At 38.6% G+C, this 23,921-nt stretch overlaps 1 protein-coding gene across 13 annotated transcripts in view; it reads left to right on the forward strand.

The window, feature by feature from the left end:
* Positions 1-23,921, forward strand: part of LOC113538092 (calmodulin-binding transcription activator 1-like) — a 226,555-nt gene that overhangs the window by 10,302 nt on the left and 192,332 nt on the right. For all 13 annotated transcript variants that reach the window (XM_053227050.1, XM_053227048.1, XM_034314130.2 and 10 more), the window contains one exon: positions 6,300-6,403. In XM_053227050.1, the coding sequence (XP_053083025.1) occupies positions 6,300-6,403 (104 nt within the window). The remainder of the gene's footprint in view (positions 1-6,299; positions 6,404-23,921) is intronic.

Consider the following 23,921-nt stretch of genomic DNA (forward strand, 5'->3'; position numbering starts at 1 on the left):
CGCCTGCTCAGCCTGCCATGACAAATACAGTAAATCACACAAGACTGACATCTGATAAGCCCCAGATTAGCACCCACATCCAGATTTTTCTAACACCAGAGGACCTGGAGACAGACCAGGCTGTAGGTCAGTCTGGAGTGTCTGCCTCTTTCCTTGGACGTGTGGACAGGATCACATCAACACCTTTCATCACCCTGGATCCTCAGACAGATCCTCCTAGTCTATTTCTAGCCTCAATTCAGTCGAACTAGAAAGAATTCGGTACTAAATCAATTTCGCCAGAGTCCAAGGCTTTGAGTCATTTTCTAATTCGATTGACATTTTATTGTTCGCAGCTCTGGGTGGTTTATTTTATTTTGCAGTTGAGAATATAAACTGCATTATTTCATAAAATTAGTTTATATATTTTCATAATTTATTCAGCAGCTCCATGGATCAAGCTTGTGATGTTTTTCCCTGAGCCAAGCCCTAGTATGCTAATATGCTTCATGCTTCAGTGCACACTCTTGATTGTAACTTCAGCCCTCTTCTACTATGACTGTCACTGAATTATAGTAATACACGTCGTAGCTTTTCAGAGGGATGACAAATTACAGGATCTACAGTACGTGTGTGTGTGTGTGTGTGTGTGTGTGTGTGTGTGCTTGCGTGCGGGGGTGTATTTGCATTATTATCTCCATGTCTCCATTTGGCTCACCATTAGATAACATATTGTGGGTGTGACTTAGCAGTGTCTGCATGTTCACCTTTCGTCCTTTAGAAATTACCATATAGACAACTACACTACTGGTATTTACGTAACCTGCAATGTATGTGAGGAATAAATGTGTAGGAGATGTTTGATGTCTAGGACCGAGGTTTTTTTTGCGTAGGCCTGAGTCCCGAGTCCTGCAGATTCCCACAACACACAAAGTAAAGAGCAAAAAAGAATCACTCTTTGCTCTGCCACTCTTTAATAAGCGTCTCAACACCAACCTGACTAATACGCATAAGATTAGTTGAAGTTTATCAGCGCTGTGATAAATTAACATGCAGACCCATCCCTTTCCCTGGCTGCCTGGAGCTGCTGTGCAATGAGCCTTTATTTCTGTCACATTAATTTTATTTGGAAAAAATGAAGGAAAAAAAATTCTAAATTTCCCAAGATACCCTTTAATATCTGTATTGGGAGCATTAAGTGCTGCTTGCCCCAGCATTTTCTTGCTGTCTTTATTGTAGAAAGTTTTCTAATTAACTGACAGCTATCTCACTCATGGGGTTCAGTTCTTTCTGCTTTTAATGTAAATATGACAGTTTTACAGGTATAAAAATATATTAAAAGGCTACACTGAAAAAAAATATATATTAACCATCGCTATATCTGCTGTAAACATGTCTACTTGAATCCCACAGCAAGGGTGCAGTAATTTCCAAAGCTCCCAGTTTGAATGCTGGCAACCTCGAAGGTGCCAGTAATTTTAAGGAAGGCAGCTTTTTTTCCTTTGAATGCAGAAGGAAGCAACTGTAATGACCTAACAAAGCTAGACTTACTGAATAAAAACATAACAAATTATTTTATTAAAACACTACTTTTACAGCAAAATACTCCTTTAAGTTTATGTATGAATTTGTCACCATGTTGGGCATCAATTTCTGATTTTTTTTTTTTAAATTCAGCTGAATGGAAATTTTTAATTATTATTTTTTTGATGTGTGTGAGTTTAATATTTTATATATAACAGTCCTTTGAGTAATATTCATTATGTGAGAGATGGGTCACAGACAGATAGTCAATCTTAAAGTGACTCGGCTTTACTCTTTACTGCAAGTTTTACTCTTAATGTTTGGCCTGTCAGATGATATTTATATTGTCCTTACGGTCACATGGACAGGGCCTAAAGTTAGTTACACACTATTTAGCCAGTCATATGGAAATTATGGCATTTTCAGTGCTGTAAGCCTGCTATATAATGAGAGAATAAAGAATAAGATCTTGTAAATGCCTCCTTCTTTTAGTTTTGTCTCTCTAAATTGGCCTTCTGAACCATTATGTACAGTATTAGTTAATAACTTGAAAATAATTGCAAAAGAGCACTGAAAGTCAGCAGAGGACAATTCATACCCTGACAAACACTATAACAAAGTGCTTATGACAGGTGAAGCAGCAGAAATCCTTATTTGCAAACATGGCATCAGAAAATGTCCATCAGCCCTTACGATGGAATGGAAAAAGTAATGGCTTTTATCAAAAACTGACTCAGCACTGATGACTTTTGGAAGTCACTGTGTCCATTCTTCTCTTTTTTAATACAGTTACCATGACAGAAAGCTGGTTTCAAGCCAAGCTGCGCGTGCAAACAGTGCAAAGTCATTACGGAAGGCGGATTTGCAGTAATCCTCAGAGGGGACGCACAGGAGGACAGAGCCATGCTGTGTTTGCCCAGAACGGACAGATTCGTTGCTCATCAGATTGGATGAATTTTTTTTTAGCTTGTCATAGTACGTTTTGGTAAAAAGATCTCAACTGAGTTACACAGAAAGTATTTATGATGTCAGAATTAATGAGAGTTGCAGCATGGAGGTGTGGAGGGGAGCGTTGCTGAACTCGGGTTACAGTCTTTGTGGAGTTTTGTATGTTCTTCCAGTGTTCTCATGAGTTTCTTCCCACCTCCCCAAACATGTTAGTAGGTGAACCAGCTACTCTAAACTGCCCTAGGTGTAAATGTGTGTGAATACAAACTGGAGTCTAATCTATCCGGGGTGTATTCCTGTTCTCATTCTCACACCCAGCATTCCCGAGATAGGCTCTGGATCCATGCGACCCTGGCCAGCATACAGCGCTTACTGAAGGTGAATGAGAAATATGAAAAAAGCCATTTACCTTTTTCAGTGGCATAATTTAGATAAGTCCTATGTAAATTTTTTGAGGAGAGATTGATTTCCCTTTTTTAGATTCAGGTCTTACGGAATCTGCCGATCACCCTTTTGTGTAATCATGGAAGCCTGTAGCAGATTATTTGTCATGCAAAGAACGTTCCCTATGATACTACTGGTGACTGTACCATGCTGTATCTGAAAAAACGTTATAACCGATTTGTAATAATTCTTGATAGAAAGAACTCCTCTTGTACCTATTGTCTAGTATACCTCATTTAGAGCTTCAGCCTAACGTTACTCCTTGCAAGACCCTTCCACAAACAAAGCAGATTTCCATAATCACTTAATAACCTTTATCCTCGCTTAAGGTCCATGAATTAATTATATTATTAGATTCTTTAATTTTGTATAAGTTGTAAAAGAGGCGTGATGAGATGAAATGAAATGAGATGAGATGAGAGCTTCCTGTGTAACTGTAACTAACCCAGGACTCTCTGATTTAACTTGGGATTTTGAAAGGAAGGTTTGATGTACATTTAATGTGCATCCTCTGTTTTTCAAAGGCATGGAAGTAATGAAGATGAAGTATTAGACATGGGCTGGTTGCATACACTGCACTGACATTAGTGCTGAGCACACATTGATATTCATGTAGAGTCCCCATGCGCTTGCCTCCAATACACTTGCTAAATAAGAAATTAGTTTTTTTTTTTCATCAATTCCAGCATTTGAAATTTTAGATTTTGCTAATTGAGGAAGGGGAAGACATGAGTATGTATAGAGTATACGTTTGTGTCCTTTCACAAAGCCTCCATGACCAAATACCTTCAAGGCTCTCTAACCACGTTCCGTTGGCCCCAGCATGGAATGTAGCCAGTGGCAGAAAGACACCATGGCCGGTGTCTGGCAGACGGTGGTGGCACTGTGATTAAAATTCGTCCCTAAGGCCACAGTCTTGAGTGTCAGCATAATTTAAAAGCTTCTTGCTTTAATTCAGAACACTGAAAGTAAATGGCAGCCCTTGGAATGAGTCTATCACCCTGCCAAACCTGCTGAAAGGAAGCGGGGTGCAAGGGCAACGGAGAAATGGGAGGTTGCCAGATATATAGACTATCCTTAATTACCTTGTAAATAAGTTGCTTGCTTGTCTTGTCCTTTTATCATTCTCATTGCGTTGCCCTTTGTGAAGCTGAATGCTTCTGCACTTCTGAAGCACCTAGCCAACTTTAACTGAGATTTTTTTTTGTCTCTCATGAAAACAATGATTTGCAAAGGTATGTCAAGAGTGGTCAGATCAGTAGCCTGGGCAGCTAGGACAAGGAAAGATTTGTGTCCACGTAATTAGTTTTTTTATTATTATTTTAAACAAATTATTTAAAAAGAGAAAAATGTCTACACAATATTGGCTTTTGCAAAACAAGTTTTCAGTTAGTATGTGTGATATGTTTAATCTTAATGTGCTTCATGCACCACGATTCTGTAACTATAGTGTGTGCTGTTCATTCTGAATCCCACCGCCTGCTGCACTACATACACCGATGAGGTTGACGGTAAAAGGGTTTTTCCTGGATGGATTAATTGGATAAAAAAACGATTTCCGTATTGTTTTACAGACAAGTAGGTTTCTGAAAACACTGACAAAACCAGGCAAAATAAAGTGCAGGACAAAGCCATCATTTAACTTTCCTGCCTACTACACACAGTCACATCATGGTTAAACATATCTAGAAATATTGACCACTTCTATTCGGCAAAAAAAACTTTTTGTCGAGGGCACAAAGATGACATGCTAAATGATCATTAGAGACGGCCCCGATCTGATATCCAGTATTTGTATCAGGACAATACCAACAAAAATGGTGGATCAGATATTGGAGAAAACAAATCGGATACCGGAGATATAAAAAATAGCAAAGATTGGCATCGGATTTGGAAAAGAAATTTACTTCTGGACTTGGAAATGTTTACATATAAAGAGATTTGTTTTTGTTTTTGTTCTGACTGATTTTTATTATATTTATACTTTATACTTCATGATTATATTTACAATGTAAATGATTTTTAAGTGCTTCAGTTTTTAAAAAAAATTAAAGCTTAGTAGTTTTTAAAGATGGGTATCGGTATCAGAAAAGAAAAAAGTGGTATCGTGCCATCTCTAATGATGTAATTGTTAGTTTCCCTTAGTCTGTATTACTGCAATAATTATTATTAGTTTATTATGTGGCCTTATGTTGTTATATTATGCTAACTGCCTCTTTTTAGCCAAGACAATCAGAAACATCGGACTGGGCTAGCTAATGATTCATGCTTTGTCCACTTCTGGGAAGTGTAAAGTTGTGTTTCATTGTAAGTTAAAAGATCAGAAGTAAAAGAAATGTTAGGCCACAGTAACATTTTAGTGACTTATTTCAATGCATCTTTGTAATGTACTTTGGACAGAACAATGTTACTGCGATGTATTATTTTGTCTGTTGTGGTAAAGATTAGGATTGATTATTGGAAACACTAGACAGTGGCCTTCAGGCTCGCTCATCTGCTACTCTTGTTATAAAGTTGTAAATTATTCACGTGGCTGTCAGTTCATGCATAGGTAAAGCACAAACAGATCCCAGCGTAGAAGTTTAAAGTCACCTAACCTTCACCGTGTGCCTCTCTCCCCTGGCTATCTGTTTGTTCTTAAACGTGAAGCTTGAGTGCTCGCCAAGCCGAATCCCAGTGGACTCACTATCTTCATCTGTAGCTTCACTTTCTCTCTCTGCCCAATGTCTTTATGCGTTCCTAGAGGACACACTCCAGTCCCTTTCTGTCTCACATGCACTCTCACTCACTCACTCACTTTTTTTTTTTTTAATTCATAAGCAGGCTCAGCACGCAATGTGGAACTTCCTTCTCCCTAAGGGCTAAACATTGACTTCCTTAAGAAGCTCGAGCCCTTGATTCAAACGGTTATCAATAACCTTGAAATGCTTTTGCGTTGTCACCCAATTTGCTTGTTATGTATTTGAGCTTGCACTCTCGCATGATAAGATAGTAGGAGAAGAAATATTATAGTTTTAGAACAAAAAGCAAAAATCACTGCAGTCCCAGTTGAGAGGTTGTACACACCTTGTGCCTTAAATCCATTCTGTTTCACTTCACAGCAGTACAGCTTTTTTTGTTACGTTTGTGCTTTATTCTTTAATTTTTTACTGCTTTCTTCTTGACAAGTCATGTCTACTCATTTTTCAGAAAGCGTTTAGAATCATTACAAGAACAGAATGTTGCCTTCTGAGCTTTTCTCCTCTATTCACCCAGTAATTTTCAGATGAATATGTTTTGATGTGTAAGAACAATTAGTGTTATACGTATCTCCTAGTGATGTTTAGGAACACTGGGGTACACCAAGAAAATCACTTTTTTTTTTTGAGCACGGTGTGAATGTTCTGCTTCTCTTTTGCCTCCAGATGAACATGGACATTTGAAAATCTACCTGCCTAAGAAGCTGCTCGAATGTCTGCCCAAATGCTCCTCCCTGCCCAAGGAGAGACATCGGTGGAACACCAATGAGGTAATGGAAGGTCTTCTGTATATTCCTCTCCTCCGTCTTTCAGTAGGTTGGACAGATTTAATGGCGAAAGATGAACATCATATCGATGTGCCTCTAAGTCATACAGGGCACGAGTTCATGCCGTAAACTCATCATTGTGCTCCTTATGGTGACTCGTTACTTCGAGCCAAGTAGGAAGTGGAAAGAACTCAGTATTACACAAAATACTGCTATTATTAATACTAATATTAATACCAGTACTACTATTACTACTATTACTACTCCTCCTACGACTATGAATGCTACTGCTACTAAAATTAGTCCTACTACCACTACTACTCCTCCTCCTTCTAGTACTTCTACTGCTTCTACCCTCCTCTTCTTACTACTACTGCTAATATTGATATTACTACTATTACTACCCCCCCACTACTAATATTATTACTGTATGTCTACTATTACTAATATTAATACGCCTACTATTACTAGTACTCCTACTGCTACTGCTATTAATATTAACACACTACCGCTATTACTCTTTCCCCTCCTCTTCTTACCACTACTGCTAATATTAATATTACTAGTATTACTACTACCCTTACTTCTAAGATCAATACTATAATACCACTACTATTACTCCTCCACCCTTTCTTACTACTTTTACTACTGCTACTATCACTCTCACTACTACTAATACGCTACCAAACCTACCTGTCTACTATTACTAACATTAATACTAGTACTATTTGTACTGCTACTGCTACTAATAACATTACTACTACTACTACTACTACCACTACTCCTCCTCCTCTTACTATTACTATTACTACCACTGCTATTACTCTTCCTCCTCCTCTTACTGTTACTATTACTACCACCACCACTACTACTACTACTACTACTTCTACTACTACTCCTCCTCTTCTTACTGTTACTACCACCACCACCACCACTACTACTACTATAACTCCTCCTCCTTTTACTACTACTACTAGTACTACTACTAATAATAATAATAATAGAAATCTGGGTTTGTTATTGGCACGATGATGTGAGTATAATGTAAATATAAAGATCTGAGTTTCACGGCACACTATGGAGGCAATTATGCAACATACATCCACCACACCTAACATGTATAAGCTTATATAAAAGCTAATAAGTGAGGCAATTTTTAAATAAGTAAAGACATAATTTTGTTCTAGTCTGGAACAGCATATATTTTTGAGCACGGTACAAAAAGTAATAATAAAAGCCCATACTGATATTGTACTATAATTATATGCAAAAGATTATTAGAGACATTTTTTTTTTGTAACAGGTTTAATATTAATATAACGAAAACAAACATCAATAAAAATTAAACGAATTCCACCATTTATTTTTCATTCATTTTCTTTCTAATTAAAGCAGTGCACATATTTTATTTGAAAGGTGATTTAGATGTAAGACAGGCTATTATTCATTCCTGAACTGATAAATATTTACCAAAAGATAAACATCCAGTTTTTCCCCCCACATAACTAATCTACTGCTATTTTTCTTTGCTGACTGTCTGTTCCTGCATGTTGATTTGAGCTGTAAATCTCTCCAGTTTCCAGGCAGCATTAGTGCATGTGTACAGAAAGTATCTACATTGTTTGGAGCTCCTACACTCGTGGGCCTGAAGGCATTCTGACATTCTGAGGCAAACAAACATACTCAGCAGAGATTAAGCGAGACCTATTTGGCCTAATTCCAGTGCACACAGAAGTTTGAGATGCTTGCTTTTCATTATGTGGGTCTTAAAAAGAGGTGTTACAGAAATATAAGCTGTCAAATTTTACCTGGATATTTAACTTTAAAGGTGCAGTCGTTTATTGTTTTTATTCCTTACTTGTACAAATAACCGGGAAGATATGTAGAACATGCTAAAAAGTAGTTTAAGCTATGATTTAATAGTTTAAGCCATGGCCTGAGCAGAAGTGCATTATGTGGCCGGTCCAGAATGCTCATTTGTGTTTGGATTGGCCTCCTGTTAGTCCTGTTAGTTTTATAGACACTCTATGGGCCACTATAAATCCTGGAGGGCAGGGCTTTGTGAAGATGAACAGGAATGGAAGGTGGGTACAAGGAGTAAAAGAAAATCAATCAAAAGTCGAACCTTCCTACAGTATTTAACCATTAGAGAACAAATCTTGAAAAAAAAAAGAATGAAAAAAAAAAAATCTTGAAAAAAATGGACTACTCTTACCTAATACACTTTAATTGATTACGCTTTTGTAATTAATTAATGATATTAATATTATATTATATTACTATGTGATTACCACTGTGTAACTACTAACTTTAATGTCAAACCAAACACTGTAGTGCTTTAGAAAAACTGAGCTCAAACTAATATAAGCTGTCAGAGCCAAACTTTCTTTTGGTTGTTTAACCTCTCAATAATCTTTTCCATTAAACTTCTTGAAAACAAATGATGCAGCATCTTTAGTAACTCACTTTCACAAACTACAGACATACTTTAGCCTCCCGCTTTGTTCAATTTCATCTGCATTTCAATGTCACAACTTATGAAAGACAAAAAAACACTGTTTCTTTGTCATTTTGCACAGAAAAGTTTATTTGCAGCTTACAGTTGAAAGTGCGTACTGATCTCTGAATGCAGGAGTGCTCTCTTTGTGCATCAGGAGTCTTTGTGGATCCCATCGCTTTTAGTTTAGTGAAGGTGATTCCTTATGCATGTTTTCTTTACTTCATAAGTACAGAAAGAGTGAAAAAGAGATGAAAAAAAAAAGAAGTTTGTTGGAGAAATGCTTAGGACTATAAATTTAACACTATTAGTCAGATAGGACACTGCTTCAGCATTTTCTAATGTTTTTCATTTACTCTGAAACCATCGCTTTTCTTTTTGCGCATATGTCATTGTCGCTTGACTGATGATACACAGCAGCCCTATACATAGCGACGGCAATAGCTAAAGAAGATTCAAGGTGAGCGTCGGCGTGATAATTTCCTTGCGTGTATTGAAGCTGGGCGCTCTCGTTGGGCTCAAACCAGCTGGTTTCAGCGTCCGATACGCTCCAGTGAGATGACCTCCATTCTCAGCCTTCGCTTCTGCTGTGATTACTATCTCTTCTCCATTCTTCATTTCTTCTCCCAGGAATGCCACACGGGGAAGGCAAATAATCCTTTTCTCCCCCCTGCAAGATCAAACAGAAGAGGCAGAAGGTGGTCTTGGTAGTGATGAAAGTATATGAAGAGTGCCCCGAATTGTACAGTGAGCTTTAATAAATCAGATTGACTGAACAGTCCAAATCAGAGCAGTTCTGTGTGTACAGCCCATGCTTCACATATTCAAGTGTTTCTATCGACCACATTTTTAACAGTTATCAGGAGGAGAACCATTTTGATTTGAATGTATTTAAAAAGACAGAAATGCTTAAATCAGCAGAAGAAGGCAGAAAGAAGATGTAAAGGCTTCTGTCTCAGTATGTTCATTGGCCTTCGCTATGTCCAGTGAACTGAAGACTCTTCTGGAGGCTGTATGGAGAGTCCTTAATGAGCAGAAGTGCCTAAACAGTGCTGGCTCCCCTCCATCTCCTAGCTACCGGCTTCCCCTCAATGCCATGATCCCAACATCCAAGGGCTCGATATAATGAGGCTTCTGCTGCAGGGCCTGTCCACACATAAACAAGCTCAGTTCATGTTAAGTCTGTGCTTTCCTTCCATGCATCTGATAAAGCACATATCCAAGCTGTAACTCAGTAGACTAGGAGAAAGGGATGAGAAAAGAATAGCTTAACTCATGATATCTGACAAGATATTTCCAGTCCCTTTAAGTCTGATTTTGAAAAGTGTCTCCATATACTAGCTCTCTCAGCAACAAGCGCCTTTGGGAAATGGCTCTTATTGAGGGTAATGATACGGATGTCTATTAAGTTGAAAAAATATATTCATTCCAGAATGACCATGCTAAAAATGAAATCCGCAAGGGGGAAAAAACAACATAGCGATAATGGAGGATGAGAGGAACGGGGAACAGTGAAAAGTCAATTCCTGTCATTATCTCTTTTTCCTTTGTTCCATCTTTCACCATTGCTAGCTTCACGTCCCCTGCTGTTAATTTTAAATACCTACAGAAGTGTATTTTCAGTAACACACAACCCATTGGAAGCCTTGCTAGGAAAAACATTATCGCAGCAGGAGGATTGCACAATATGCTATAGAGCAGGGGTCGTCAACTGGCTAACAGTATTTCGGTGTATGAAAAAACTCTGCCTAGTCTCACAGAAAAAACATTCGCAATCAACTTTTATGCACTGAATATCAAAGCTCTGGCACTAAAATACAAGCGTATCGACATATCAAACACTGATACACTTGAATGCTCTGTACACCATGTTCTGCACCAGCATAATTTAACCACGCCCACCTCTACCACTACTTTGAAAAAGAACAATATGTAGTACATAGTTTTACCTCTTTTTTAAACATATTGAGAACATAAAAAGTTTGTTCTCTTCACAGCGTATGATTAGATGTATGCTTGTACCAGACTGCTACCGCGAGACTGGCTTGAAAAGAGATATTAAACATCAAAAAGGAAAGAATTGTTACAGATTTTCATATATTTTTAAAAAAAATTTATTTACCCACTCTGGTCTGGTTAGTGAATGATGACATGGCTTGTAAAGAAAAAGAAAGAAAGAAAGAAAGAAGGTCATTGACAGAAACAGAAACTTTAATGAATGGTGAAGTGTGCATTTATTTTCTGCTTCAAATTCAACGTGACAAGAACCACTTCAAATTGATGAGTCTTATTTGTAGTCATGAACTAATGATCAGTGGATAAGCATTAAAGGGTCTTTGTAAGACTATCTCTGCTATATAGTATACTGTTACACTGATTTGCTCATCTAAAGGAAGCCAATATGTAAAGTTAGCCTTAAATTCTTAGAGATATAGCAGTTGGGTTCTAACTATAAGTTCACAAAGGAGTGTAGGATGAAGATCGTGACGATCCTCTTCCTCACGAGGATGCTACAAAGTACACTCTCTTTTAACCAGGGTGAATCTCAGGTCTACACACATTGTGTATTCTGAGGCCTGCCTCTCTAAATGATTTTACTTAAAATCAATTTAGTGGGATTCTCATGCCTAAATATGCCGCTAATACAGTGTGGTTATTACTTATTGACAAAACGTCCTTCAGCTCAGTTGCTATTTTTTTTTTTCATTCCTGCCTATCGCAATCTCTGCAAAGCCAGTGCGAGAGAGAGAGAGAGAGAGAGAGAAATAGAGAGCGAGAGCAGCGATACAGGTACAGGAACAAATTTTTGAGACATTTGCCCTTTCTAAGTTCTTAAATTCAATTTTCTGTGCTGGAGGTCATATTGTTGTTTGACCTGTTGCTAGTTTCAGTTTAACAAATGCTGAATATCCATTTCACACCTTCAGAAAGATGATTCTCAGGGATGGAGGGCCATCAGGAGGTTGTCAGGCGAGTGAGGGAAATCATAATCCTCTCATCCATGTACACAGAATGCCCCAATTCACATGGGGGCGTGTACTCGTACACTGAGGATGCATAAAGAGCTTACGTGATGGTCTTGTAAACTGTAGATTTAATTGAATTACTTTGCCTTAGTGACATGCCCAAAATAAAAAGAGACAGCAAAAAATGTTGAGGTTTATTCTTTTCTAAAAAAATGCCTTGGATGCATTGGGCTGTTTTCAGCGTTATATGTCCCAGACGTTTTCTTCAGATGGTGTTTGTTAGTCTTTATTGATATTGGTCATCTTGACAGTAAACTACAGAATATGGCATTTAAACTGGTGCATGTATCTTAGAAGTGTGCCCATGCATAGTGAGTATAATCACAGAAATCACACACAGTTATATTCTATAAATATTCAGTAAATGAAAACAAACCTGTAGGGCTGATCTAGAAACCTCAATAATGTTTTATTTAAAAGCTTACATGAGCTTACAATCTTACATGTATGTATTTTAAGTATTTTATTTTTAATGAATTATTGTCAAAATAAATCCAACATGACAATAAAAGCCCTTTTCTCAATTTCATAGGGTTAAAATTCAAAATCTGTGAGTGTAGAAGTGACAATGTCATTATATTAACATACGTTTTGTGATCAAACACAGTGGCAATGGATATTCTGATGATGCGAAGGTGTACATTGCTACAGTATGGCTGCAGGAATGAATATGTTGTTTTGTATATTGTTTTTATAGCTAGCCTGTACGAATGATGAAATATGATTTGTGTGAATCAAGTGTGTTTATTGTAAAATGGTACATTGATTAACGTGAACATGCTTCATTCATTAATTTATTATCAGTGACTGTTTCATCCTGGTCATGGTCACTGTGGCTTAGGGCTGCATGATATTGAAGAAAAATGCGATAAATAATTGTTAAATAATGCGATATGCAGTATGATAATGGTATAAGTGTGAAAAAAATATTTAAATTATATATACATACATATATATTTAAAAACTGAAGATGACATACGTTTCATGTTCTTTTCAGGAAAAGAAAGCATTCTCCCTAAAACTTTGATTTTCGTTACTTTTTGAATCATTCAGTTATCGCAAGCCCTTGTGATATGCATATCGCCATATTTACATATTTTCGATATTTCAGCCCTACTGTGCAGCCGTACTGTGGTTTAATCTTTAATAGGCCCAAAAGACCCAACTAATTTATTGGAAAATACAATGGGCAGGTATAAACAGAAATAAATGCAGTGGAGTGAGAGGGATTGGTCAAGAGTGTCTGTCGGAGAGGACAGGATTGGGGAGTGTGAGAAAGAGTGTGTGTGATGCCCTGTGATGATACAGCATCCCACCCCTGGTGTATTCCTGCCTTGTATTTGAATAAACTGATTTCTGAAGAATTCATAAATGAGTGATAGCTCCCCTTTAATACAAAACCCTATAGATGATAAACTGTGAGCTTTTCTTAAAAAAAAAAAAAGTTAAGTTAGTCCCTGTCCTTCATTTCTCCACTCACCCCCTTGAGGTGTAGATGATTTTGTTTAAATTTTTCAAAGCGTTTTCCTCCTTACCAATTCACTCTCTCCATTTGCTTTTTCTTCGTATTCACTCCAGTCAAAAATAATCTAGACATCAGCACTTTTGCTCCAGAATTACCCCTGTGGTCATCGCTAGTAAAAGTGGCTGCCCAGCCTTAATACGGCCTGTCACTGGCCCTGTCCTTTGGGTCCTTTTCTTTTCCATCCTGCCTGCACTCCTCTCCATGTAATCAAAGGAAGCAGATGCTACCAGCCGACTGGTCTCACAGGGGCAAGCTGGGAAATTTAGCTGGCGTTTGTCTAAGCCGACCTCTGGCTTTCACACAGGCTTGTGACTATGACTATGACTAGTGAAGTTATCTGTGTTGAATTTCAGATTCGGATTATCCAGACGTCTCGTGTAGCAGACCCACTGAACTTAAACAGGTTATGTAAACACATGGTCAGTGTGACCTTAAAGGTGATTCCACTGGGTTATACGGAATTAAAAAATATTACGAGATATGCATTTAAACAGAAGACAAATCCGAAGAACTTAATGAACGGCCCGCTGTGTATGTCTAAGCCTGACTTTTGATCCGGTTTTTAATTGCACATGGTCTCGCTTGGACTAAACATTGTCCTTGTATCTGAGGGATTACAGCTGCCTTTTAGGGATTAGAGTGATGCTGATTAGGTTGATTTTATTCATCACGGCAGAATTGGAGTCAGCGCTCTTGATTTTTGAACATTTATTTTAATCATTTTCCTCTCATGAAAACAGTTTAAGCAGACCTGTCAATTCAGAAGCAAGCGCTTTCTCTCTTCCACTTTTTCTCTCACTTTTTCAAAACGCTCTTTGTGTTTTAGATCTTGAATATATCAACTAAGTTGCTGTAATTGAGGACTTCGGCAAAGCAAATGTTTGTGGAAATGGTGTAGAGTCTCTATAGAAGAAAAACATAAGGTCAGGTCAGTTTGTTTTGGAGAAAAGGGAAGCTTTGGGCTGATTTGTGACAGCGCCTGAATCATGATTGGAATAGTAATGTGAGGAAATGCTGCTGTCAGCGTCTGGTACTGAATCTGGAGTTTCAACAACAGAGGTGGAGGGATTTTTCCAAGCAAACACTGATATGTTAGATGAGAAGTTGAAGCTTCCAGACTTCGTGTTTATACGTTCGTGCATGAACTTCCTTAGCGTCTTGTTCTGCAGAGCGCTGCAGATTCCATGGTAACAGATGAAATTAAAATGTTTCACACTTCCTACATATCTGCAGTTAATCACACCTATAACATAACATACTGTACAACAAGCTTTATATATTGTATATAATATGTGTATTTATTATTATCTGTATTCTCTCATTAGTCTTTGCTTGACCTTGTGGGATGATCAGCTTGACAGATGTGACGGATATGAAAATCTGAGCCGCACAGTACCATATCAGCCGGGGTCCATGTATTCCTCTTAATTTCCATTATATATCTCCTTCGTTCTCTCTCTACATCGTGAGTCTTTTTTTTCCTCAGTGCCTTGTGGTAACTCAGGTATAAAATTATTCAGGGACAGAGGGATAGATTTTTCACTGTTGAATTGAATCACTAGGTGAGGCTTTTTTGCCAGCGCACTGAAACGGACTATCGCTTTATTTACCAAATGTGTTTGGATGAGAAAAATAGTGAGCTTGCATTAGTCTATATTATGAGTCTGTATTTAGTAATTGGGTAAGTGTTAAGAAAGTAGATTACTGCGTGGGCTTTTCAGCATAATTCTGTTTTTTTTTTTTTTTTTTTGCATGGTTATGTGTAAACGCCTTTGATTAATGGGTTAAAGCACAGTATAGTCATCCTTGCAGCCAGCACTGTAGTAAATCTTAAAGATACAGTCCATAGTAAAATGTGCTGTGATTGGCAGCGGTTGAATCCAATTAATTATTATCCTCACCTCCATCATTCTGCCCACTGGCCTTTTGGAGAGTGCACAAATGCAGTGATGCCCTTTGGACAAAAATAACAACACCACAGAGACTCTGGCAGTGTTGAAAAGAAGCCTTTTCCCTCTGTGGTTGTTGACAAATGGCTTTAGATTGGCATGTTGTCAAGCATTTGAAACGTATGTGGTGTTCGGAGTCAGGGATGTTAATGGTTTTTCACACATTTCAGTTTTTCATTTCTGAGTGTGATGGCTGTGCTTACATTTCACCTGAATGCTTAGTGGAAAAAAATGTACCAGCCTACTCAGAGATTTATTTATAATGTGCACAAGGTATAGGTAGTATAGTAATAATGGTCATGCCTCTACCAATTAGCTCAATTACAATTCTACCTATGTTTGTTTATACAGATTAAAATGAATGGCAAGTTCTTCAGTTATTTTTGTTCAAGGTTCCATCCTTAGAAATTTTATTTATTTATTTAATTATTCATTCACACTTCCATACCGTATTACTCATATAGATTTAGTTAGCATCTGTGTGACTAAAAAGTCACATATTTTGTTCGCGTGCTACAGTTTTCCATAGCCGCTGGAGGAAAGGAAGCTGTCAAATCTCATTATGTTGAATCACGCCTGTCAACAAGCTGCTCGATGAGTGCGTACATCTCCTGTGATGAAGACTGTGTACTATCCATATGCCTCGTGACATACGGTATTGATTGACTGTGTTGCATAGCCACTGAGAAAGTGCATTCTTAATGCTTTGAGTGCATGAGAGGGAGAGTGGGGTCATTTATAGGGGTTGCTGTAAACTACCATGGAGACTTTATGAGAAATAAAAGGATTGGGAGAAAAAACACACTGAGAGCGCTTCCATCCTGAATGGTGCATTGACTGCTCCTCTCCTCCCCTTTTTGTTTTTCATCTTTTTTTTCACACCCACTTTTATTAGTTGATGGCCATGATTTCTTAAGGCTCTTGATGGGAAGGGCAGGAGGACAGGTGCTGTGGGGGAAAACGGGAGATATGGCCAAGGAGATGAGAGGCAAAAGGGATTCTCTTTTGTCTCCTTGGACTGCTGCCTGTCTTCAATCCCAGCTGTGATGGACAGCTACAGCCTGGATAGTCAGACATTTCTTCTTGGCACTGGCTCTATAGGCTTTTAATCTGATAACTCCAGATTTAATTCTCATACACTGAGGCTGGCCTCGGGCATTGGAACCACAATGTCCTCGATCGGTTGGAAAGAAATCTCAGGCTGACTCCTTGAACTAGAGAATATATGTATTTAAAAATGGTATAATATCTGACCATAGTTATTGCCACTTTTTATGAGTCATGATCTCTTCCAGCTGACAGGCCAAGGGGAATGCTCTGTATGAGGAAATCTCTCTTAGACGACAACAGGTGCTGTGTCCAGCAGCCGAAGCAGCTGCCTTATCCCTTCTTAGCATTTATGAGATCTGAAAACCATGTACCAGACTAGGCTTTGGCAGCGTGACAAGCTTCTCCAGACTGGAGGCTAACTGGCCTGTCACTCGGTGCTGGTTCGACCCAACAAAGACCTGTCAGGGAAAGAGAGGTCTGCTGCTTGTGCTTAACGAGGCATCAAGTTTTAGTTTTCACCTTTTTTTTCCCTTCACCTCTTCTGCTAAGTGAGACATATGTCCAGCGAGCCAGGAGACTGAGAGCATACAAATGAATGCCAGGTCCTCCACCAGGTTAAAGTGCAAAGGTCAGATTTAGATGTTTGTCAAATTGAAAAGAGGAAACCACAAAAATCATGTTAGTGGTTCAGGTAAGGCAGAACTTCGAAAGAAGTTAAGAATTTGCTTGGTTCAGTTCTTCATGGTTCATGCGGAGAGAAGTGAAATAGAAAAATCAAGAACAGGCGTTGTCATGGTTGCTTAGGGGCGAATGACGAGTATAACACACAAGAAATATGTAAACTGAAAGCCTGGAGCACTTTGCCTTTCAAAGAACTTGTGTTGGTGTATAGGCTCCAATATATCCACTTTCAAGCCGTTAACCTGAAGCTGTGCATGCATCGAAACACATGCAGCGGTAGTTTGAGCACTTGAGAACTTTCTATTCAAGAATATAGGACACGGTCCTGGAGATGATGTTTGTTGAATATGATCTTTTCTGTGGATTCGGGTGACTGATAAATGCACAGTACTGTCAAACAACAACACTCATAATGCATCTTTTGGCATATATCCCTAGAAACCAGAGCAGATCCATAAGGCATAAATGGTGCATCATGGTCAGGTAGAACTAACTAGGAAATAATGGACTTGAATTCTTTGGACATTTTTATAGGATATTAAAAATATTAGCTATTTTTAGCCAATTCTTTATGGGTGAAGGCTAACACATGCTTCCTCTGAGACATGACACCAGCTAATTATGTGTTTTCGAACCGCTGCACATGCTGCGTCACAGGGCAGGGCATATATATATATATATATATATATATATATAGATCCAGTCATCGAACATAATGTAATTATCAAGTCCAAAAACAGAATGTTTTTTTTTTTTATGGACACTAAAGATTTGGCACTCAAGCTTAATTGCAATCGAATGTGATGAATTTAAGCCAGCCAGCACCTTTGACCTCTAATCAGATTCTGTTAAATAACTAATTCAGAGGTCCAACCTTTAGCTACTTATATAAATAGGTCCCTGTATAGTCATTTGAAGCTTATAGTTCCAGGGTAATGATGGTGTGAGAGGGATCTAGACAGGATAAGTCTTATATGTCTTATATATACCTACTTTATATAATTTAATTTGCTATGTGTAAGCTGCATGCAGACTTATGCACTATGCATTCATGACTCTTACTAACTTTAGACGTGATGCCTACAGGAGGTAAGGGAGTTCTGTATGTTCATACTATATGTCAGCACTATAATGCTTCTTACTTTCAAATTCCTTTACCGCTGTTCTTTAGCAGAATCTCAAGCTTCATTAAAATTCTGCTATGCACCTTTATCCCATTGCGCACACACACACACACACACACACACATACATGGACCCTTTGTAATATATACATTTACGAGGAAATTCACAGTGCCTCTTCCACTGCTGGGCATTTCTCAAAGTCGTGTTTACATAATTAGAGCATATTCCAGTTGCTTCAGCAATTCCACATAATGAAAAGGTTAGTATTATTCACTGGTGGGGTCTGAGGAATAGCCGATGCTGTTGCTGTGGTGTGTGTGTGTGTGTGTGTGTGTGTGTGTGTTGGATGCAACACTGCTTGGCCTCTATTGAAAAACAAAAAAAGTATATATTCTGTCTGAATCAGCTACCTGCTCTGAGTATCCATTAGGAAATCTCCTTTTCCATGAGTGATACTTGAGCTGTTTCTACATCGCTCTGTCTGGAGCGGTCTCTGTTTAAACCTTTAAACCTTTGATCCATGACATATAAATATATGATATCTAAGATCTGGGGGCGGATCTCAGGGCAAGGGTCTGGGTCTGAAGAGTCAAATGCTGATGCTGATATTTCACGGGAATCCATTCATTTGTCGAAACTCAGAAAAGAAGCGATGTCCTTCTCAATCTGTTATGCTGTGGGTGGTGAAAAAATCCGCCAGGCCCCCTGACGCCATCCGAAAAATATAACTCTGTCTCAGCTTGAGGTTCCTCTGTTCTGCATGAGGCAGGTTGGGGAGAGCTTCTTTCTCCGCAGCATGCAAGGAGAAAGAAGAGGCCCTGTTTCCCTACAGAAAGAGCGCCCGCCGCGACACCCACTGTTAATTACCACAAATTGACTTTACTTATCAAGTTGCTGCAGTGTGCGAGTCATTACTGTACCACCTCTTGTCAGTGAGAACGCTGGGAATTTTTCAGGAAAATAACTGAAAGCACGGGCATGTTAGCTAGGCAAAGACCTGGATGTGACATGGTGAAGTTGGAGACACTTTTTGCAATGTTTTGGGCCTGAATGTAGTGCAGGTGGAAGATATTTGTCGGCTTTTTGGATGAATTTTGACACAAGCCTTCCTCCAGCTCAACGCTGGCACACACACATACTGTATACAGAGTGTGGCATGGCATCAAGCAGCACATAAAACAAACATGATACTCTTGGCTAAAATGTAGAAGCATGTTTTATTATATGAACTGAATTTAAAGTGACAACAATTATCCACTAAATCATGAGCAGCTATGATAGTTTTTCAGTGACCTATTCCAATTGTAGTCAGTTTATAATGAGGTGTGCTGCTGAACAACAAAACGGGTCGCACAAGAAGGCTCTCGGATGATTCCCACTTCCAACCACTGAGTGTTCTTTCAGAACAAAGGCAGCCTCACACAGAGAGCCACTCTGAGAGGTGCTGTGATAACCCATTAATCCATCTGTTTGTGGATTTGCTCCTCATTCATCATTCTACACCCACAAATCCTCGTAATCATATTAGGTGAGACAAAATGGCTGTGCTCCCAGATGGAAAGAAATGCAAACACACAGCAGTTATAGGAGTAAAACATATGCATTGTAATCTTAAACGTTCCCAATTTCACATAATCCCTAGCAAAATTGGTAAACAAGCAAACAATTCTCATACGTTTCGTTTCGTCAAACAGTACGGCTAACTCTCATATATTACCCACAAGCCTCACACCGCTGTTATCCCGACAAAGGCGACTATATCTAGGGCTGCAGAAAATTAATGGTTTGCATCTTCCTTCAGGGCTCAGCCAAATCCCAGGACTTGGATCCACAGGTCTTCTTAATGTACCGCCTCCAATTCGCACCATTTGTCATTGTGGCCTTAGTGTTAAATAATTCAGTTTTCATTTTTATTCCAATTCAACAACTTTACTTTCTTCTTAATCATTTTAAAGTGCTGTCTATGGTGTCACCCCCTCCCTCCATTTCTGTTTAGCTTGTGGCTACAGAGGATCAATATCACTTGTTCAAGTGGCCAATGAGGAAACCAAATTCTCCTTCCTAATTAAAGAGATCTCCGTGTTTACTTGCATTGCTTATTTTTAATCCTTGCTATGTCATCTGCAGTCTCAAAAACTCTGTCAGTAGCACTTATAATGCATTTACTAGAATTAACTTTTTCTTTTTTTTTTTTTTCAAAAGCGGAGCCTAAATGTGAATTTTTTGCTCTGTGTCTAAGTATGATTTACGGGTGCTCTGGGTGCGTCAAGTACTAATAACTGGGTTAACATAATAAGAATCTTTCACCCAAAGATTGAAACACTGTGTGTGTTTGTTGCATAAAGAGAGACAAAGCTTAGGCAAATACCCAAACATCTCATCAGCAGATGTTAGGCAAAGAAATTGGAGAGCATTGTGATGCTAATCTCTACTTTTCAGAGAAAAACGTGACATCTGTCATCCTTTATCCGCCGATTCTGTTGGATTGTATACTCTTTCAAGGCTTGTGCTTAGTCTAGAATACACCTCCTGTGGGTTGGATTTGCGCATGCACCATGCCGAAATCTCACACAGAGGATTAACATAAGGGGAATTAATGCTGAATTGACAGAGGGAGACGTGCAGGATGCAGCGGCACTTCGGATGAACCTTGATCCGAATTCCCTCCTGGACGAAGCAGATATCCTGCAGATGAAAGCCAAACACGTCTCTGATATGCTGTTCAAAGCCGTCCGGGCCCAGAACACCAAAGTAACTCCTGGAATTCCAATGGAGAAAGGCTGATATTATGATTCATAAAAGGAAGGGTTTGAGATACACCTATGTAAACATGTGCCCCGAGGTGTTTATCTGTTGTTCAATTATCTGAGAACAATACAAAGCGCATGCTTCTCTGTGGTGTTGTGTTTTTACAGAGCATAAAAACAAATTAATTAGGATGCATCAGAAATGTTTGCCCTGTGGCATGTGCTTTTTTTTATACCTTTTAATACTAGAACTGCCTCTGGTCTTGCCTATTTCAAAGCCACCAAGCCTTCGCCTCATTCACATGTAGACAGCATGATGATATTCTCACCAGTGTCCTGTGATGATCATTCAGCGACCAGATCATCACAGGCCTTTGGCCTGCCAAACATCGTCACTTATTATCCTAGTAGTCACATATCCATAGGGATGGACACACCGGCTGATTTGCTGACTCTAGGCTGATTGACCTCTGGACAATTGATCACTTTCTTCAGTGGCAACATCTTCAAACTGTCAATCTTCAATATGAATCTACCATGGTGACTACTTTTAGCAGGAAAGCAGGGTTCAGTTCCAGTGAGGGAGCTTGCTAAATGGATACCACATTCACATACCGTAAAAATTACCTAAATTTTGACACAACGAGGTTGTAAGGAAGTCACTCCTTGTCAAAACAAGATTTTATGCGTGTTGATGAATGATTTCAGAGCTGCAGAAAAAAAAGCGTTTTCTCTGTGACTTGGCCAAGGTCAAAAAATATTTATATATATATATATATATATATATATATATATATATATATATATATATATATATAGTCTGCTCCTCATGCTTGTGTTAGAATTCTTCCACACACGCTCTACTCTCGGTGACCAGTCTAGGTGCCACAGTACGCCGCATGTGCCAATCCGCACATTTCAGAGTGCTGTCCAGAGCCCAGCCTCTTCTATAGCCCATTAAAGCGTGTGTAAAACAGACAGAGGCAAGCGCCTCCAGCCAATCTGCTGCTTATGTGCACTAATTTGGAGTGTTCTAGCACTTACTGAACCATCAGCACATGAGCAGTCTGGCAGTCTGGTCTCTGAGCTCCAGCAGAAATGCGCTCAGTTTGGAATAAGGAGACGATTCTGTCATACCTATGAGAAATACATTTTTAAAACAGCGGTAAAGTTCCATGTTTCAGCTGGGAAGGAACCAGCTAAATTTTCTGGTCTGCTCATAACTAGGTGACATCTCAAACAGAAAACCAAGAGGAAAATAAAGTAAGGGATTAAATCTCTGCCTCCCCCCCCCCAATGTGGTATAAATTTAATGACCTGTAGAACATCTTTGAAAGCTTCTTAGGCTTTTTTTGACAAAGATCAGGGAGTGAGACAAATAATTTTGATCAATCTTACAGGCCAGAGGTTATGGCAGCATAATTGAAAATTATTTTTCAATGCTTTATAAATCTTTTTGTCAGGCATCACCTTTTTTCATAATAAAAACAAAAATTCTAAACTTAAACACCTTATGCTCGATATGATAAGGAGATTTACATCTCTGCAAAGACACGTCTATCAAATTTTCTCTTCAAAAATCACTCTGTTTTTATCAGCAGGCAGTTTGTGTGCACAAGCCTCAGAGGTTTTGTCTCTGGAGCCTAAAGTGTTGCCTCATACAGGAAACGCCTTGATGTGAAAACAAATAGCAGACAGCCTCACCCTTGGCCAGAGGTGACGTGGTGCAGATGGAGCCGCAATCTCCACTGTTTTGAGTCAAATCTGATGTCAGACGTCAAGCCATGAAGCAGAAAACATATTCTCACCTCTCATGGAAACAGCACAGATACACAGCTGGAAATATTGGATATCCACATCCATAAGATGAACTCATAGTGTAACACAGTAATAACATATGCACTCAGAACAGCTGACAGCGAAGGACTACTAAGGATTATTTCGAGAAGATATAACTCCTTAACAAAGCAAATGCATGTGAAAATGTGTGTATGGTAAGATTGTATTACTTAGCTATTGACATTAATGGTCTCTCTCTCTCTCTCTCTATGATGTTTGTGCATCACATTCCATTATTCAAGTGCTCTCTGTAAACTTCAGACATAAATTGCATAACAGTAGTTGTTTTATTTATATATATATATATATATATATATATATATATATATATATATTTGACATACAAAAAGACATGTCAAAGTGCATTCAAAAGCACTCAGGTTATGATCTGTTGACTCTTGTGATATTATACGCAATTGTAATTCACTAAATAAGCAAAGCGGTGTTGCATACGAGCTCATAAACAACACATAAAAGCCTAAACAAGCATATCAGAAATTCCAGCTTACCGGTTAGATAAATTAAACAAAGCACACACTGACTCCACAAAAGAACTATTGCCAACAGCTTTCAAGTGGACAGCTCTGTAATTTACAGTAATGACAAATCACAAGCAAGCCTTGCCTTCCTCCAAAGAGAAGCGCACCTCATAAAACAAAGGCACTTCTGCTGAGGGTTTGTTTCCCTTTGAGGGATGGCACAGAAGTGCATTAGCATGGCTCATAGTGAAGAATTTGCAAGTAATAACTTAGAAAATAGAGTAATTAGCACAAGCAGCTGTAACACAATGACCCCTATTCATCAAAGCCACTTACTCCATGATGCAGTCTGAAGTGATCTTTTTTCCTCCGGAGGAACTACCCTGCAGGTATTCATCTTATTTATTTTTTTTTTTTTTGAGACCCAGAGTGCAAACAGGTTCTTCTGTAGTGATACCATGGTGAAATTGCTGCTTAAGTGATAATTATCTGATTACGTCATCTTGTTCTTTACAAATTCTTATACACAGGAAGTTCTGGGGTGATTGGAAATTATGCTAAATACAGAATTCAAAATCTGAGGTAATGCAGATGGTGGTGAGGA

The sequence above is a fragment of the Pangasianodon hypophthalmus genome, chromosome 20 (assembly GCF_027358585.1).
Source record: "Pangasianodon hypophthalmus isolate fPanHyp1 chromosome 20, fPanHyp1.pri, whole genome shotgun sequence".
NCBI classification, from domain to species: Eukaryota; Metazoa; Chordata; class Actinopteri; order Siluriformes; family Pangasiidae; genus Pangasianodon; species Pangasianodon hypophthalmus.